Source organism: Tachypleus tridentatus, chromosome 13, assembly GCF_004210375.1.
Source record: "Tachypleus tridentatus isolate NWPU-2018 chromosome 13, ASM421037v1, whole genome shotgun sequence".
Lineage (NCBI taxonomy): Eukaryota > Metazoa > Arthropoda > Merostomata > Xiphosura > Limulidae > Tachypleus > Tachypleus tridentatus.
The window spans coordinates 54,194,859-54,214,288 of NC_134837.1; the positions used below are offsets into that span (position 1 = coordinate 54,194,859).

The window sequence follows — 19,430 nt, forward strand, 5'->3', positions numbered from 1 at the left end:
CCACTAATTAACACCGAACAGGAGAAAACGATTCTCGAATACTTTTTAAGCACCCAGAGAACGAATTGTGTCGAATAGATTTCATTTGAAGGGTTCAGAAAGCCTGGATAAGTCTCACAATTTGACGATGTTTCTCTTAGCAAAGCTAACTGCCGCAGGATCGAAATCCAATGGCCTTCAAACTCACAATAAATGTCAGTATATTTCCCGAAATGTTAGAGCAACGAGTGATCCGTGGTGGCAACTAAATCTAACATAAATGGCTGATTTGAGTGAGGAAATGCTCGAGACTAAGTCCTAATCGATGCCTCTCATTGAATCACCAAGCTAACATATACAGCCAGTAGACTTGGTGCAACATTCCAGAATATCAAATGATTCACTTTCTCAAATAAAACGAAGGTAGAGAATGAAGCTGAGAGATAATTCTTTCAGCACGGCTGTAGAAATGTGAGAATTAAATAAACTCTACCAACATTAAGGAGCATGGTTTAAAACCCTTCACATTCTACTACTTTTAATGTATTAAAAATAAAATGTTGATTCCGTGAATAACAAGAATTCGACAAATCGAAATTTCTAGATTTTTTTTCATAAAAAACAACACAACATTGCCACTAATTCAATCAAACTTGTATTTCACGCACAAATTTTTGGTATACCTGTGATCAAAATCTTGATCAGATATTAATCAACTTTCGATATACAATAATAAATAATGCTCTTTAATAAAAACTGTTGCAAAGTTTTCTACTCGAAGGGGTTCTCCTTTGAAAATTGAACTTCGATTAAAAGATGTGTAAAGTTAACTGATGTTCTCGATAAAAACGTTTATAAGTGCAACCACATACATTCATACATATTTACCATTTATAATTCAGGTCCATTTCACTCAACACTGGATTCCATAATGTTACGGTAGAACTAAATATATTTTTTAAGTTTATTGTAATAAAAGTTTACATTAATTTTAATTTTGAACCACATAATATGGTTCACCCACAAAATTCACAAAAATGTAGGCAAAAATCTTGTTAAAAGCAAGATTGTTCTTGAAACAACACGCCAGACGTTCTATTTCAATAACTAAGGGTATTACATTATTGATATTAGCAAAAAAGATGATTTCCGATTATTAGACAAAATTCATTCATTTGTTCTTAATATATTAATACAATTAAAAACGTCGCAGCTTTTTGTACTAGTATTTGCTAATTGCAGTATTCATACCTCATTAACAAAAAATTAGAAAAGCGAACATTTTCTAAAAAAATAAAAGGGTTTTCTGAGACTACTGCAAGAGAAAAATGTTGGGCTCAAGCTGATATAAAATGTAATGATTTAATATATTAAAAGTGGTATCTTTTATCTAAAAAATATTTTAAGAACTACATATTTTAGTATTATGTATATAAATTATATCAATAAAGGTATAATCAAACTCTCACTTACAGTCCTAGTGAAAGTCGTGTTTTCGTTGCGAGGAAAGTAATTTTATTTAAAATTGTTTTCTGTATTAAAGAAACGGATGTTGAATAAAAAGTTATTTTTCTAATTGCCTAAATCTTGAGCACTCAAGGTGTAAATTTTTATGGGTTTTTTCCTGGGTCTCATTCAACAAATTGTGCGACATTGTATTTATTATTTAAATCACACAAACAAATACACATATAAACGCCAGATTCACCATTGTAAGATTATCTTTTTTTCACAAGCCTATAGAAAAATCGGCTATGAATATTTTATTCAAACCCAAGAAAGCCTACTAAAAATCTCTTACGCAAGTCATTGGGCTATTATTATGTTGATTCTTCAAAGACGAGAGGGTTTTCTCAGTTTTTGTTGGCCAGGTTTCGCTTCTCAGTCATTCAACTACCGAAGCTTACAATAAAAAAATGCTACACATAGTGTGCCAAAATCTATGTACAGCTACTAAACAAACTCATGTGAAAGTTGTAGGGATATTTTTAAAGTTAACTTTTGAAAATAGGGATTTCCACCTTCTAAAAGTTTCTTCGCTTGGGATCAGAATTGAAACATGTAGTTTTAAAAATTAATGTAGACACTATTTTTCCATCTTAATGCGTTTACTTTTTTTAAGAGTCCCCAATTATAGGCTTGGAATCCTGCATTTTGATTCAATTGTTTTTGCACTTTCTTGACGATTCCTATTTACCGTTTTTAGATTAACAATTAATTATTAATTATCTTGGTTTACTTGGTTGTTTCCTTTTTATCAGTTACATTTTCGTGGTCTAGCAATACCAAGCGTGAAGCACGCATACACTAGATTCAATTTTACTCAGCAGCATCCCCACACATTCACTCTACTTCTTAAAATTCCTATGCGCTACTTTGAGCATATATTTACCTTTGAGAGTAGATGTTTTTATTCTCTTAATGTGTTGTTTAATCTCCTTTAAAGACATTTCTATTTATTTAGTGGCTCAGAGATCTATATTTTCTCTCTCATACACATAATGATAAAGTGATAATCATTACAAATAAATAAAAATATCATACGTAACTGCTTAGAATAATTTATATTCAATTCATTTTTAATATTTTTCCTATGGAACTTATAATACATAGTTTTGAATTTAGAGATGTCAAAAGTTAAGGTTCGGATTATTAAAATAACTTATGCTTTGATTTTGTTAGGTACAAATGTCCCATTTTATATAATCGGTTACTTTTGTAGAAATTATGTGCAATCTTAAGGTACTCACAAACAAAGCAGATTTTGCTCAAATAGAAATAATAATACGTTTTATTTCAGTTGCCCCATACGTTTTCCTATTGCTTCTCCACACTGTCGATACTTTTTTTTTAAATTAGTGAGGCATCTGTGTAGGTCGAGAATTTGTTCGATATAAATATATTTTTCATGGTACATATTTTAATAAATACTATTTTTTTCCCTTTCCCGTATCGGAAAAACAGTGTCACTGCACTAAACCACTTGAGTTTGCCTGATTTTCTACGTAATTATAATTTATAAAAATATCATAAAAGATCTCCCGTAAAACAAATGTTCCATAATTTCAGGCGTAAGATATTTCAGCAAATAGGTAGTGAACAACGAAATGGAAACACCTGGGTAATTGAGGGACAACAAGTGTATGCAATGTAAAGGTTACCAACACACAGGTGTGGCTCGTCAAATAATTTAACAAATAACATCTCACCATGCATAAGATCATACATATAAATGCTGGACAGGTATGGTTGTCTATAATAATGGCTAGCATGGCTGCAAGAGGAGCCTTCAGTGATTTTGAAAGAAAGGTGATTGTTGGGACGAGTTTTGTGGAAGCTTCGGTGACCAAAACAACTCAAGTTGCTATATTTTACGAACAACGGTGTCAAAGACGATGTCAGCATGGAACTCTCAGGGAAAGACATCATCACTAAAGGGCAATAGTGGGTGGAAGCGTATACAACAGGCAAGTAACCGAACAACCGCAGATTAATAGGTTGTAAATTTCAACTTGAGGCGAGAGCAGCCAGTTTTATCAAAAACGGTCCTCAGAATGGATATCACAGTTAGGTTGCAGTGCACAAACCGATCATCACAGCTGGCATTGGACGGTTGAGTGTTCAGTGACGCAAAGAGCATTGGTAGAGAAATGTGTAATGGTCAGATGAATCATCCTTAGCCATGTTCTCAACAAATGGACGAGAGCACGTGTGACGCCAACCTAAAGAATTCTACATGTAGCCTTGAGTGTTGGTTCCACAAGTGAAGGATTCTAGTGATTCCGTAATGGTATAGGGCGTATTTTTCTACATGATTTGGATAAATTCATGACCTGACCCGGCAAGGTCAATGTCAGTCGTTAATTAATGACACTGAACGATGATCTTTACTTCATGTTACATCATTTCTCTTCTGTAGAAAGGAGTGTCTTTCAAGCTGATAATGTCTCTGTCCACAAACCACGAGTAGTCGCTCAGTGGTTTAAGAAACAGACACTGACGCTATTCTTCTCAGTCACCAGATCTTAACCCAATCAAAAATGCATGGGATATTCTGGAAGGGCACCTGAAGAGCCTTTTCCACTTCCATCAGTTACACGCGAGTTGATAGGCTTTGTCACGGACGAGTGGTGTTGCATCCCTCCTTCAGAATTCCAGACACTGATAAACTCAACTCTTTACCACGGCTACAGGTCATACTGGTTGCACGTGATGGCCCAAAATCCTGCAAAATGACTTTACACTGGTGTTTTCATTTTGGCTACTATCATCGCTTTCAGTTTAAATATCAAAATATATCGAGTAATGTTTTGTAAAAGTTATCTTTGCACAAAATAAGTCAACGGACAGTAAAAAATGTTCAAAGTTATGAACTCTTGATAATGACTTTGATACTTATGATATAAAAGATTACAATGACCTTCAAAGTTTTCTTTTGTGAATCTGATCTGGTGAAAATAAAGCTGCAGCACTGTACGTAACGCTCGTCTCTTACACAAACTATTTGTGAGCTGTGTTCACATGCACACAACATATAACATTTCTACTTATCTATAAAAACGTTGAATGAAAAGTAAGCTGGAACATCATGATTAAATAGATGAATGCTGTAAGCAATGAAGAATATCTCTACTTCCAAGAAGATGAGAATACAAATACTTACTACTTGTGTCTTGCTTTGGTGTATTGCCAGGTGAAGTTGCCCAGTTGACTTTCATTTCCTATAAAACATAAACGGAAGAGATTGGACTGTTAATGTTTCTGTCTTTAAGTTACAATATTACAATTAAATTTATAACTTGTTTATCAAAAACAATCCGTTAGTTTTAGGTCATGATACACGATGCCATTATTTAACATCCGACTGTTATTACTCTTTTAGTTGAAAACGAGGTTACTTACTGTATTATAGGACGTAACGTGGCAGAGGAAATATACTGCAGTACACAGACTGTTTGTGAATTTCATACAAAGCTGCACGAAGGCTATTTGTGCTAGTCGTCCTAGCGTTCTAGTCGACATTTAGCAGTGTCAGACTAGAAGGAAGGCAACTAGTCATCACCACCCGCCGCCAACTCTTGGGCTACTCTTTTATCAACAAATAGTGAGATTGACCGTTACATAATAACGCCCCCACGGCTAAAATGGCAAATAGTTTTTATGTGAAGGGGATTCGAACCCGCGACCCTTGGATTACGAGTCGAGCGCCTTAACCGCCTGGCCACGCCGGGTCTATAGTACACAGAATTGTGTGATTTGCACAAATACTGCGCCAGCCTCATGAAAATTAGGCATATAACTAGGCTTTATAAATTTCAGGAAAAAGGCCCACCCGTAAACACCAGTTATAGCTTTAGAAACGCGAAAAGACTTGTAGGATCTTCACACTTCTGAATGTAACTTTATTGTCGAATAAATTTCAAAGTTTTTTACTCTCTCAAATTTCGTTACTTTTTTGTGTGTGTTTTTGGAAAATGTCAATAATCTGTTCGAAAAATTTTCTGGCTTAGGTTTTAGTTCGCTACGCTTTTACATATATGTACGCATACAACCAACATAACATACTTGTATACGTGAATGCATATTGTTTGTTAATCTCGAGATAAAATGTAACAAACTTATCAACACCGCCCAAACCTTTGTTAAGAAGATTTAATGATTTATTGGTAGCCACCAGTAAACATCGATGTTGTTTTGGTAATTTCGTATAATTTCAATTAAACTCGTTAAGTTTGAATGCTTGTTGCATTTCTTGTTTTCGTTTTACTTATTTTTATTTCAGTGGCATAAAACATTACGTTTTATAACTGTAAAAGATACATACTGGTGCAAATGATCAAGATATCTTGATTCGCAGTAAACGAGGAAAACTGTGATAGTAAAATCTATGTATCTAGGGTGTACTTCACAAGAACCTTAACTTGGTGGTCAGCAAGCAAGAATTACCAGTATTCTAACATCCACAGACCCGTAGAAACTCTAACAATCCTAAAACTTATTAAATTAACAACTTGTTCTGTTTTATCTGTCAACTATTTTTTTTTTGCTCTTTACAATCTAACTTACATATACACAAAAAATAAACTGGTCTAAGCAGCCAAAGTTATGCCCATCTCTTATTGCTATTTTATTTATTATTTGTGTGGACGTTAGTTTATGATGTAACGTTGTAATGTTTCTCTTGAGGGTTGTGTTTTTAAATACAGACAACTGAATCGCTGGCACTTCCAGATACATAGAGATAAGATTTGTCCACAAGAATTCTACTGGTGAGGTCTCGCGGCTGTAAAACAAGCCGTATAAGCTCAGGGGATTCGCCAGTACTTTCGAACCTCTACCAACGAAAATACTCTTTTGATTAAGTCTATCAGCCTAAAAAACAGAACACACACATAAAAACAACAATACAAGTGCATAATAGAATCAGTAAAGACAAGATGAAACGTTTAATTACATCTTTCCATTTCAGCTTGGAGTTTCATGTTAGAATATTTGATCGTTTAATACAAGTAGCTAGAATTCACCTCTTTAATTATCGTTGCCTAGACGATGATTGAAAGTCGATTTATTGTTAAAGTATTCGATGATGGTTTCAGCCATGACAACTAGATTAGTGTGCAGTTTTAACAATTATTTGCATATCGTGAAGTTTTAATCATAATATCTATGGAACTAGTTGTTAAACCTATAGAAGTTTAAAATGCAGGATTCTCCTACGGCAAAAACAAGTCTAAATTTAGTGTAGCGATTCTGTTGGGTCTATGCAAGATTGATAATTCAGTTATTGCCACTCAATTTTATTATATATTACATGGCGACACTCGAGCATTAATTTATATCGTAGAAAAAGGCTAATAATGATGTAGAGGCCAAAGTGAGAAACAAAACAAATCAGTTGCTAAACTAGTAAAACAAAGCTAAACTTAGGCACTGTTAATATTTGTTAAGAAGAGAACAAGGACAACACTGTATCAGTTAATCGCAGAGATGAAGAAACAAGTTAAGAAAACACAGGGAAATTATTTTGACAAAAACAAGAAGGAATTCTCAATATCCGTGACACTTGACACAGGATTACAGTAAATTGATCTACGAGATCATTTTGTCTTTTATTTATTAGCTATATTTTTATGCGATAGCAGTATCAAGCACGGGGCTCACAAATACCTAATTCGGTTTTATTACTCGCTTTGACAAGCCTACTCTAAAATTAAAATTCTTTTAAACAGGATTAGAATATATAATCTATGAAACCTTGAGCGTGGTCAAATACATCAATCGAAAGGAATTAATTTCCCGAGTTCAAAATTGTAGCAAGACCTTAAATCGGTCAAGAAATGACGTAGCTATGAGCTGACGGATTGTACTTAGAAAAACAAAAACAAAAAACACAAAAACTCAGAGCCACTCTATGTGCTTTTAGACAATATTTTGCACTGGAAACAATAATCTGTTCTAGTAACTTATATCCGAAAAGTAATATTATGTTTCAATAACGTAAGAATGATATTTTGCACAAGTTGGACAATAATTCGTGAAAGAAGAACAAATACTCTATTGCCCTAAGTTAAAAATTGTCGAAGAAGAAAATTTATGCCCCTTCTGACACCGTAATATCATACTTTCATATTCAAGGTTCATATATACCGATCAATAAGATGAAACAATAAATCAAACATGGCCGAGTTCCAAACTTAAATATGCCTTTACAAAAATGTGGAAGTCGAACAATTTTAGACTGAGAATTATGCAGTAAATTGAAAGATGCTCAAGCTATAAGGAAGAAATACGACGTAAAAGAATTGACACTGGAGTTTCATCATATGTGTTAGAAAATAACGTGTGCAAATGTGTTCCAGGATTCGTAAGAATTCTCGTAAGCTACTATACGTCTAACAAAGCAAGATTCAGGAGAATGTGTAAGTAATAATATTTTAGAAAATAACAACAGCTCACGCCCACTCCTTAGATATAATCAGCGAGTCTAAACTAGGTTACTCAGGCAAATTTCGATCAATCTCACACCTCAAGATATCTGTTTTAACTATAAAAAACAACAACAATAAAAAAGTAAGGAGGAAACTCATGCGTCATCACCACACTCGCTGAAGTACCCTGCTGAGACAGCGGTAATCTTCGAATTTAGAACGCTAAAGTCACGGGTTCGATTCCTCTCGGTGGACACAGCAGATAGCCAGATATGGCTTTGCTGTGAGAAAACCACACATACTCACTAAAAACAATGCAGAGTGATGGTGAGCAGCATCAGTGACAAACAGTTAAATTATACATACATACATACCCACACATACATACATACACACACAAGTATTTCATGCTTTTCAAATTGGTCTTCTAACCGTTTTGTGCGCTAAAGTACAAGACAATAAATACGCCAAAAACGTAAAGCATACCACTTCAAGATAAAACTAAGGTACAAACGAATAAGAGAGATATCTCCAGATATAGCAGGATACACCGTATATCACCTTGAAGTGTTATTTTTAATTACTTGGGTCGTTCCTACAGCTGCTGATTTTCTCTCTCGGGTTTTGCTCAGTGTTATATATTTTAAAATAATTTTAATACTTTGTCAAGTCTTAGAAGTGTTATTGTAATCAAGAAAAAACAGCATTACACGACAAGTCTATCAAAAGTAGCGTAAAAATATGCGTTGCATCCTCAAGGTCTTTTTTTTTTTTTATTAGATAAATCCTTCGTACTACAAATGAAGATTTGTGTCACTCTCGTGTAGCAATCGAAACCTGTCGCAAGCAGTCACTTCTCAATTTACACTTAACAATAAACGTTAATGACTCTACTTAATTTCTGCTTTGTTTTTACTCATTGTATTTGGTTTTTAACTACATTAGAAAAGCTTGTTGAAACAAATAACGTGAGCAAGAAGTTTCATACGGATTGTTCTTTCCTTCTACCTGGTTTTGGAAACGAAATTTTCAGAGTCTGGTCTGAGTTCTTCATCAAGTCCGAAATGTCGTACGCAAAACAAAGCAGAAGGCTATGAAACTATTTAAAACGACATAAACCTTTAGATTTTGTTCAAAGAAAAAATGGACCAAATTAATCGTAAACAAAGCATATTTTTAGTACTGATAATGTGTTATTTTTATATGAGATGTTGTTCGATGAACTATCTAAAATGCTTTGTAGTTCAGCCACAGGTTTTCTAGTTGTCTCTATAAACCAATAAATAAATTAGTTGTTTATGAAGTGAACTATTGGTAACGTTACTAAAATCCAGAAAAAAAACTTTATTTTTAGGTTCTCTGACTGTACACACTGTGTATACACAGCTTCAATTTGAATATTTCAAAACACAGTTTTATGATCACATAACAACGCCATTTCTTTTATTTTCTCATTTACAACTAAGAAAAGACTTTCCCCCCAGTGGTATGTCTGCGGCTTTATACTGCTAAAAATTTGGTTTCGATACCCGTGGTGGGCAGAGCACAGATAGCCCTTCGTGTAGATTTGTGTTTAATAATAAACAACAATACAAGGACTTTTACCATAAATAAACGAATCGAACTTTCTTTGCTCGTTCAAGTTCAAATCGAGCCTATTAATCTACAGACGCCACTCAATTAGTAGTAATTTGTTCACTGTAAGCACCAGTGAGAATTTAAAAATTGTTTCCTAAGTAAGTTAATTATATTCATTCAACTTTAACATGAACTTTATAACTGAGATCAGTCTATCTTCAGGTGGAAACACAACCGTGTTAGAAAAAAACCTCAAAAAACATTAAGCTGAACAGTTCGTTTATTGTAGAATCTTTGAGAATTAGCGACATGTTAATTATACCTGCCCTAAAATATCTTGATTTCACACAATTATTTTTGCATAATTTAGAAAACAAGTTATTGCTAAAGTTAATAATGACTAATAAATGTTTTTGCGTGATTGAATAGTTCTCAAAAGACACTAAATAAATGAAACAGAGATGTGCTTATTGATTTGATTTCTAAAATACATTAAGAGATATCAGTGTTCTGTAAGCCAAAGCAAGAAAAATTCCATGAACAGACGAAAGTCATTTTGATTTTACTTCAACATTCGCAAATACAAGAAATTTTCGTTGAAAATGATACGAGATAATACTCCAGTTACGAATGAACCAGCACCTCAGCTGAACCAATATATAGAAATACTGGCTTCTTTGTGAACATGACAATGACCGAAGAAGGTCGAAAAGTTGTTCACTTCTCTACTAGTGCTTTCTCTACTCATACCAGCCGTTTTTAAATATATAACTGGCTCATTACATTCGAACATATCACTCACTATTGCATGGTTTTCTACGAAGATTTATGAAATCATGACACATAACTTTCCAACTACTAGCTATCGAACATCTAATGTATTTTAGGTTATTAAAGTGTATGAAGACCTATATATCTGAACTACCTATATTTCAAAACTGTATGAAGTCTACTTGATTTACTTCTTCAATCTTCTAAGCTAATGATAATTCTGTTCAGAGAAAAGTGAACCAAAGAATACAGTTAGTTAGCTTATACACCATATTTTCTTTACTAAGATTCACGTTTTGTAGTTTAAATAAACTATAATTAGTTTTAATGGCAAATTTTAAAATATGTAGCATGACATAGCTCCATGACTCTATAGCCTGGACACGTAGGGTTTCACCAACCCCCGTAACTACGCGATTTTCTAATCGAATTATCGAAACATGTGGAATCCTATCTGACTCTGCGACTTTCTAGTCCAAATATTAAAACATGTTGTACCTGTGCAACTCAGTTACTTGCTAATCAAAGTATTAAAACATGATGTTTCTATAGCAACTTCGTTGCTTTTTAAACAAAATATTAAAATATGGTGTCCACGTGTACCCAGTGGCGGATCAAGACAATCGTAGGCCCTACCAACTGTACAAGTTAAACCAAAAGTTACATGAATTATGGATTTTTTTAAGGTATACATCGTCGTAGCTAAGCAAACGTTGTACGAGTTAACATCTTTATCAGTAATATACCAATACCTTGTAATATATTGAATTATATTAAAATTATATGAAATAAATTATGGAATAAAAAAGCCTTTTTAGTGAACTATGTTTATGTGAGTACACATACTAATGCGCATATACAAAAATACGTCGTATAACTTAAAGATGTAATCAAGTTTTTACAGTAAAATGCATGTTTTTATGTTTATTTTTTTGGCCTTCTATGATTAACTTTCAAGGAAAATTTTCATGCATTTGTGGTTTTCGGAGGTTCTAGGCACTGTGTCTATCGTGCTTAATAAATAATCCGGTCCTGCATGTACCTCCATTATTTTATAGTCGAATTATTAAAATATGGAGATCTGGGTACAACTTCTTAAACGTCTAATTAATGTCTGTAATATAGTACTTACATCTAACGTACAGCTTAAACATCAAAACATTTAAGATTGGGCATGAGTATAGCTAATCGGATATTTTCCAAATATTTTAGAACGAATAGAACAAATCTTTACAGCGGCAGAACTTCAGCATTTATTAAAAATTCTTCTGAACATATATAAAACAAAAACAGTTTTTTGTCACCAGCTATAGGAAGCTGTTAAAAGTTTTGTAAGTAATTTCAGTCACTCAATGTTTATATCACAAATACCAAGTTTAAACCTTAATCAAGTTTGGGTAACTTAAAGTATGATGATAATGTGCTGATATTTAAACTAGTTATAGTTTCTACCAGTTCCTTGTTCCCTCTCTAAGAATTATCGATGCGAAAAGACGTGTTGGTATAAACAGCTTCAATGAATGAAAAATGAAAATTTACTTCGCAAATCAGTCATAAATACAATATTTATGTTTAATAGGGTTGTTGAAATACAACTGTTTAGATAAGGTTCAGTTCCCCACCCCCTTTAGGAAATAGAACGAAACTAAAACACTCCAAGGGCTTTGAAGTTTCTCAAGTCATCATCATCTATAACCTGATAAAATTACATCTACAATGGCGTCAAAAATGGTTGTGTAAAATTATAATCTGAACAACAAATAGTGAATGACTCAAAAACATTCCTTTCTCACATAGATATTTTTTTTTTTTTTTTTGAATGCACAATGAAAGATATCACTCCATGATAAAACTAAATTTTGACTACTAAATGAATGCATTTCGAAACATCACAACGAGATGCATTTACATAAATTTCCTTAGAGTTAACATTACTTTTTATATATACCAGTTTTACGGTTTGAACGTTACTTTGAATACAAGTACACATATTATAACAGCTTTTATATGAATATCTAGATCCATTTAGATATCACCTTCAATGTAGTAAGTCACATATATGGGTAGTTTGTCTGACATGACACATGCATTCCAAATTTTCTGGCAAGATAGCTGGCTTGGCTACAAGTGCCTTTATGTCGCAATAACAACACTTGGCGTTCATGAGGAGAAATTAGCACATGGTTTGGTTAAAAGTAAGTCGACTTTGTAGCTAAAAAGAAGGTTAGAGGAAAGCGGAACAAATTAATCGAGATGAAAATTCAATTAAAGCGTCACTTTTACCTATAAATTTCTGCCTTGGCTTCGTCTATAAGCTACACTACTATAAACAAATACTTAGTTTTAACTTTTGCGTCTTTTCTTTCCAGATCTGGTGGTTAGGGCGTTCGACTCGCAAAATGCGGATCAGTTTCGAATCCCATCACCGAATATGTTCGCCCTTTAAGTTGTGGGCGCGCTATAATGTAACCATTAATCCCAACATTCGATTACAGTAGCCCAAGATTTGACGATGAATAGTGTCGACTAGCTACGTTTCCTCCAGTCTATTGCTTCTAAATTATGGACAAGAAGCGCAGATAGCCCTCGAGTAGTCATGTATGAATTTCCCCACAATAAACCTTTTGCCTTTTATTGGAATGATTAGTATCAATGCATTACTTGAGTTTCTTATCTATAGTATTTAGCTCTGGGTCAAATTTAACCCTAAGAGCAGTATTACCTATATTATACCTAATGCTTTTATGAAAAGTTTGAAATCAAACACACTTTGGGTAATATATTAATTGAAATTTCAGATATTATGAAAATAAACTGCATAAATGGCGAAAGAATATATCACAATTTATATATTCGTCAACTCTGGATTATGTACAAAAACAATATGGCGACGAACACAAGGTATAGTACATGACGTATATCCATTAACAGTGCTACTAATTAGCACTGTTCGATAATGAAGGACCATAAAGGGTTTTATATATCGAAAATACAGTGAAGGGAAATAACATCGTCAAGTATCGGACGAAGAAAACTGTCATGATTACATACATTCATTTAAGGCTTCGTTGTCGTAATGGTGGGTAAAGAAAGTATGCTTGAAGTTCATATAATTATGTTTTAAGTTCTGTTGCTATTTGTCCCTCGCTAGGACAGCGGTAGGTCTTCGGATTTACAACGCTAAAATCAGGGGTTCAATTCCATTCGGTGGACAAAGCAGATAATCCGATGTGGCATTGCTATAAGGAAACACACACTGTTGTTGTTTTGTTTATTAATATTTACAAGCAAAAATCAAAGAGTTTTATCTTGAAGTAAAAAAAATACAAAAATATATGCATTAATTGATAATTGCAATGAACAAGAGAACAAACGCGAATAGTAAAAGTGGGCATTAGGGTTGAGGTAAATGCATCATTCTTTCTTGCTTTAGCTACTTTAAAGGAGGGATAAGGGATTTTGAAGCAAAGCATACAGAGATAATGAGAATACACATGGATAAGAAGTAGGCATACATAATGTATCATTAAACATTATACACACAACAAGAAAATAAAACTAACTATTTTGAACTTGAAACTGAAAAGTCGATTTAAAACATTTATCCAAATACTTACTTAAGAGATTTTTGTTCAGAGAAATGATCATGTAAACATGCTGGAATTTTGAAAAATATCGATATGCCCAACTGCTACTATTGGAGTCAATCTCAAATGATTCAACTAAACATTGGGGTGCATAATATTACATGAGTAGTATAAATAATATATTACAGTTGGAGTATAAATTAAGTAAAATTATTAATTAATCAATGAGACTCTTATTTGGTAAATTCTGATTGCTCAAGTCGTTAGAATCCAATGACTGGTATCTGAGAACAAGTTTTAAAGTTCAAAGTTTTTACTACTAGTTTCTTTTAACTGCAGACACGGCATTGCCACGTGGTCCGTGGGTCGCGGTTTTGAATCCTCTTCGCACCAAACATGCTCGTCCTTTTGTTCATGTATTGTTACAATATGGCGGTCAATCCTACTGTTCGTTGGTAAAAGAGTAGCCCAAGAGTTGGCGGTGGGTGGTGATGACTGACTGATCTTATACTGAATCATGGCTAGCGGTGATAGCACTCGTGCAGCTTTGCGTGAAATTCAACAAACAAACAAACAAACTTTTAAATGACAAATAATAACCTGCTATTTTTTATGTCGCTATTCGTATATTACAAATGCATACACGATATACAGCTTAGGACATAAATCCAGACTTAATAACTAACTTCGTCTTTATTAGAAATAACACTACTCCGTTACACTTCTTTTATTATCTAAGATTTTTCTTTCTAGTTATGTGTAACATATTTCATGAAGTTTTTATTGTTCAAATAATAATAATAAATAAACTGAAATGCACACTGTAAATTTTGTTTCTCGGCTTGGCCAATTAGCTTTGCTGAAAAACTTTATTGATCAATAGATATAACCGAAGAACTTAGGCAACAGCTAGCAGAGGTCATATTATGACCTTAGCATAAGCCTATAAAATAGGACTAACAAGAATAAATCATGGCCTTGGGTGCCATTATGAGGTAAACCTCATGAATGAGAGATGAAGACTGTGAAACCAAAATATCTGATGGGTATAATTTAGATACAGCAATAGCTTGTTTATCTCTCTCCCGAGGAACACAAACCATCCTTACTGCTTTACATATGGCGAGTTTTACAACAAAATTTATTTCTGTAGCTTGAGTTTTTAGCCTGTTTATTTACTTTATGATGGATTTGAAAACAAAACTGCAATTACCAAACATGGAATTATCAACTCAATCAACTAAAAACGACTTTATATTTGCTGTGGCTGTCATGCGAGTTGCTAATTTGTATAATCAAAATAGTTTTAAAAATAGTTTCAATGTCCTTCAGTTCATCAAGATTAGGCAGAAAGACTTGAAGCCAGAGACAGACTTCTAGTGGTAAGGGTGCCGTTTACTCATCGTATTAATAAGATTATTATAATGAATTTGTCTACCTACACATCTTACTGCACACTTGAGAGACTCCAATGTCCTTATCTTCAAGATTTTAATTACATTGCTAGGGAAAAAAGTAATTTATATAAAAAGTAAGCAATTTGGTTGTTAAATAAGGTGTGTAAAGATAAAAAAAATAGGGGGTTGGGTAGGTGGGTGGCCATTATATCACTTAAGAGTAGCCAGGGAAATGAATTCATATATTTTCAAAACCACTATTTTCTGAAAAACTGAATCGTAATTAAAACTAATACGTCTGGTGTACATTGAATTTATATTAATGAAAATGAACACATTAAAACTTTCATTATATACCCACACACACAGACACGCTTACAGTATCGAAGTTCGAGATAGTTACCGGCCGTTAAAACCTACGAAAACTTTCGCATTTAAACATTGGAGATTTTGGCGCTGAGTGGCCGAGTTGATGGTATTTGTGGCAATTATATATTGTATTTAATTATCAAAGTATAAATGGTTTTAGCGCTGATGAGTGAATTGAGTATATTTTTCCCACAAGAACATCAAAAATGGTTGAAGATTAAAACCCTGTTTCCATCTATTAAGACAAAGAAATATTCAAAATCAAAAGATACACTTACATTAATCAAAAAAATGGCACAACGAAATACACACTGTTACAAGTAAACTTTAGGCCAGGTTGAAAAAAACAAAACAAAAACGTTTCCAACCACTTTCTGCATATAAAAATTACCGCCATTTTGCTTTTTATAGATTTTTTCTTTTGTTATCAATTTTCCGAATTATCAGCTTCTATTTTCAAATTTTTGATAGAAGCGCCATTTAAGCAAAGACTGCAATGGTAGTCATTGAGGGTCGAGATTGCTGTTGAGAATGTCGTCAACATGTGAGCACTGTTTGAAGAACGTATCAGGAACGTTCATCTTTTCTAATCTTCCTTAAAAAAACAACAAAAACCTTTTTCAGGTTTCGACAAATTTTTGTTGAGAACAACGAACTGTTTTATCTGGTTCAGATGTAACAAGAATAGCGAAGATGATTATGGTACGAAGCGACATGTAACAAACCGGCAGAAATATCAGTATGTGTAGTTTATACGAACTAAATGCGGAAGATGCTTTTTAAACAAATAAAAAAAGTTTCATTATTCGTGAACAACACTCACACATCCATTGCTATGGCTGAACAAGTATAACTACAGATATTTGTTTCCTAAAACAAGAAGAGAAAAACGCTTTTGAATAAAACAAAACACAAACCAATGGCTCTGCTTCAGAGAAGGTATAACATTAAATAGAAAAACTTCACTCTTTATCAGTCTCGGTGAAACAACTTCTACAAAATACAATGAACTGCTGTTAATAAACTTAAAACTTTCGGACATGTGAGTCGCGATGCTGTATTTTTCACTGAGCGTTTGTTGCAAAATGATCGCAGTCACTGTTTCACACTATACACAACTGTGTAAACCCGAACAAATTTAAACGCTTTCACAGCGAAAGCAATAGCATACAGAAGGGAAAACCGAAAACAACAAAAACACTCGACTGAGTAATCACGGCAATCTTCAGATTTTATAAACCGGGACTGAACATGTTAGTTTGTATTAGGGATTGGAATAATATACATCTGATTATGGGTTCACATGCTTTGCGACTTTACATGAACTTATTCAATCGCTTACTGCACGTGAATTATTCATATCACTTCCAAGTCACGTTAAGCTAATTTACATACATTATTTAAAGGGTTCGAGACCACAAAAATATTTGCACTGCTTGTGGTTAGATATACGAGCACGTGTCTTTGGCGACGGTTTCAGTTTCCTTACAGCGACTTAAGGGTGATTATGAATAAATATCCCTTATTTGTGTTGTTTAATCACGTGGTTTCAAAGATAACAATAATATGTCTTTCTACAAATTCTTAAAGTGTGATAGGCGCATGACCCACTGTCTATCACAAAGGAGGCCACACAGATCTCGTACGTTAGCCCTCGCGCTGAAACGAGAATCAGACATTGTTATCTTGGTAAGCCATTTATCGAAAGACATTTGGTTGGTCTCCTGATATCGACGTAAGATAAACCGTACAGGTCTTTATAAGGGGATTTCATAGGCTACTTTCCTGATTAGTCAAAAAGCAATTGAGACCTACTAAAACATAGCCACGAAGCTGTATAATAGTTGTAAAAAGCAGAATTCTTAAACTAGTTTTGACATCAATGAAAAATAAAGTGATACAATACCAGTTCGATAAATTTTAAAACGATTTTCAATCTCTACTTTAGACTGTTTCATTTAACTATAAGGTTCAAAATGCCAACAAAAGCAGGAACTGAAAATCGTTTAAAAATCTATACAACCAATATCACTTTACTCATTTGCACATTTTTTATTGCAGTGTTTAACAAGTTTTGAGCACTTCTCGTAGCAGTTCTACAAATAACCAACTATCTCTACTTTCCGTTAAAATGTTCATGCTTTTCCTTATTTATCGCACTTGGAGAACCAACCTCTCATTTGTGTGGAAATTTTAAATAAATTGTGCACGTTCAATAACAAACGTAACCCGTATTTCGCTTATAATGTAAATAATATATATTTTCCTTCACTTGCGTAACTTACATATAAGAAGCGAAAGGTTTGGGAATAACAACTTTTGGGTGTGTCTGTAACAAACAATTTCAATACGTAATTACTAACACAGTAATTTCAATAAAAAAAGAAAAGTGAAATGATATTGCAAGGAACGTGTAACGATGTAATCCTTTTAAATGTACAACAACTTAGCAGTAAAATTCTCGACAAGTCTTAGTGACAAGTAAACCACAGAACTTTAAACAAATAATCTGACCCGAATTACGAAAACTTGACCCTTATAAAAGGTGTGAAGAATAAAATTTTCATTATACGGGTCCACGAACAGACAAAAGGAAACTGTTTTTGGTTTCAGTTTTATTACACTATCTTGATATTGGTTGAAGGAGAATTTGTGCATTTGAAAAACAAAACATCTTTTTAATGTTAATATTTCAATTACTAATAACAATGTGAAGTATTCTTGTCCTAACATGGATGTGCCGCATTCAGGAGACTCAACAGTACTGTAATCAAAGAAAGGTTCAAATTGTAAGGGTGTTCAGAAACAAATGGTATTTTCCATTGCCTGGATAAATTCTTCAGTGTATTTTCTTGTAACACGGTGTATCATAAGATCTAGTGCTCATCGTGTGTACAAAAATAAAGAGCACAGTAAAGACACGTCAATCACGCACAGTTACGACAGAAAGTGTTCGTACCTCTGCGTCGTGAGTAGATTTTTCCTCATAACTTAAAAAAGTATCAGGACTAGGATAATGAAAGTACAGTATATTATAAATATTATACTAACACACATCTACATAAATTTTTTATGTAAATTGAACGAAAAATAAACTTTTTAAACAAATAACCAAACATAGGAGGGGCAGAAAATGTTCGTGCGTCTACTTTAATGGTCAGTTGTGTAGCCTTTCAGGTGAATTACTTGGCACAATCTCTCCTCATAGCCCTCCATGAACGTTTGACAGTACTCGACTGGTAATTTCTTCCATTCTTCTTTACAGAAGGCCTCCAACTCTTGCAAGTTTTTCAGATGATGCTGATGAACCCTGGTCTTCAACTCATGCCAGACGTTTTCAATTGGGTTGAGATTGGGTGACTGCGATGGTCACTCCACAACGCTTATATGGTTCCTCTGCAACCAGGATTGCACATATGTTGATGTGTGCTTAGGGTCATTGTCGTGCTGGAAGATCCAACGACGTCCAAGCCGCAAGTTCTGAGCATCATTCTTGATATAAGTGCCTAATATATCAACACACTCTTCTTTTTTCTTGATTCCGTTGACGCAGCGAAGGCTGCCTACACCAGAAGAGCTGGAAAAACCCCATAGCATGATCGAGCCACCTCCATGTTTAACTGTTTAACGAGGGTTCCTATTAACTTATCTGAGAACCTTCTTCTTGGTTCTCTCTGGAATTTTGGTGGGGCGTCCGGAACGATAGAGGTTAGCAGTTGATCCTGTAAGCTTAAACTTGGCAATTATGCTTTAGACAGTAGATTTCGGGCCATTAAGTTGTGTAGCATACCGGAAAGAGACACACGAGACTTGTATTTTAC

The 19,430-nt window shown here is 33.8% G+C and overlaps 1 protein-coding gene across 9 annotated transcripts in view; it reads right to left on the bottom strand.

Moving 5' to 3' along the window:
• Positions 1-19,430, bottom strand: part of LOC143241069 (nucleolysin TIAR-like) — a 283,540-nt gene that overhangs the window by 64,387 nt on the left and 199,723 nt on the right. For all 9 annotated transcript variants that reach the window (XM_076484571.1, XM_076484563.1, XM_076484564.1 and 6 more), the window contains one exon: positions 4,643-4,700. In XM_076484571.1, the coding sequence (XP_076340686.1) occupies positions 4,643-4,700 (58 nt within the window). The remainder of the gene's footprint in view (positions 1-4,642; positions 4,701-19,430) is intronic.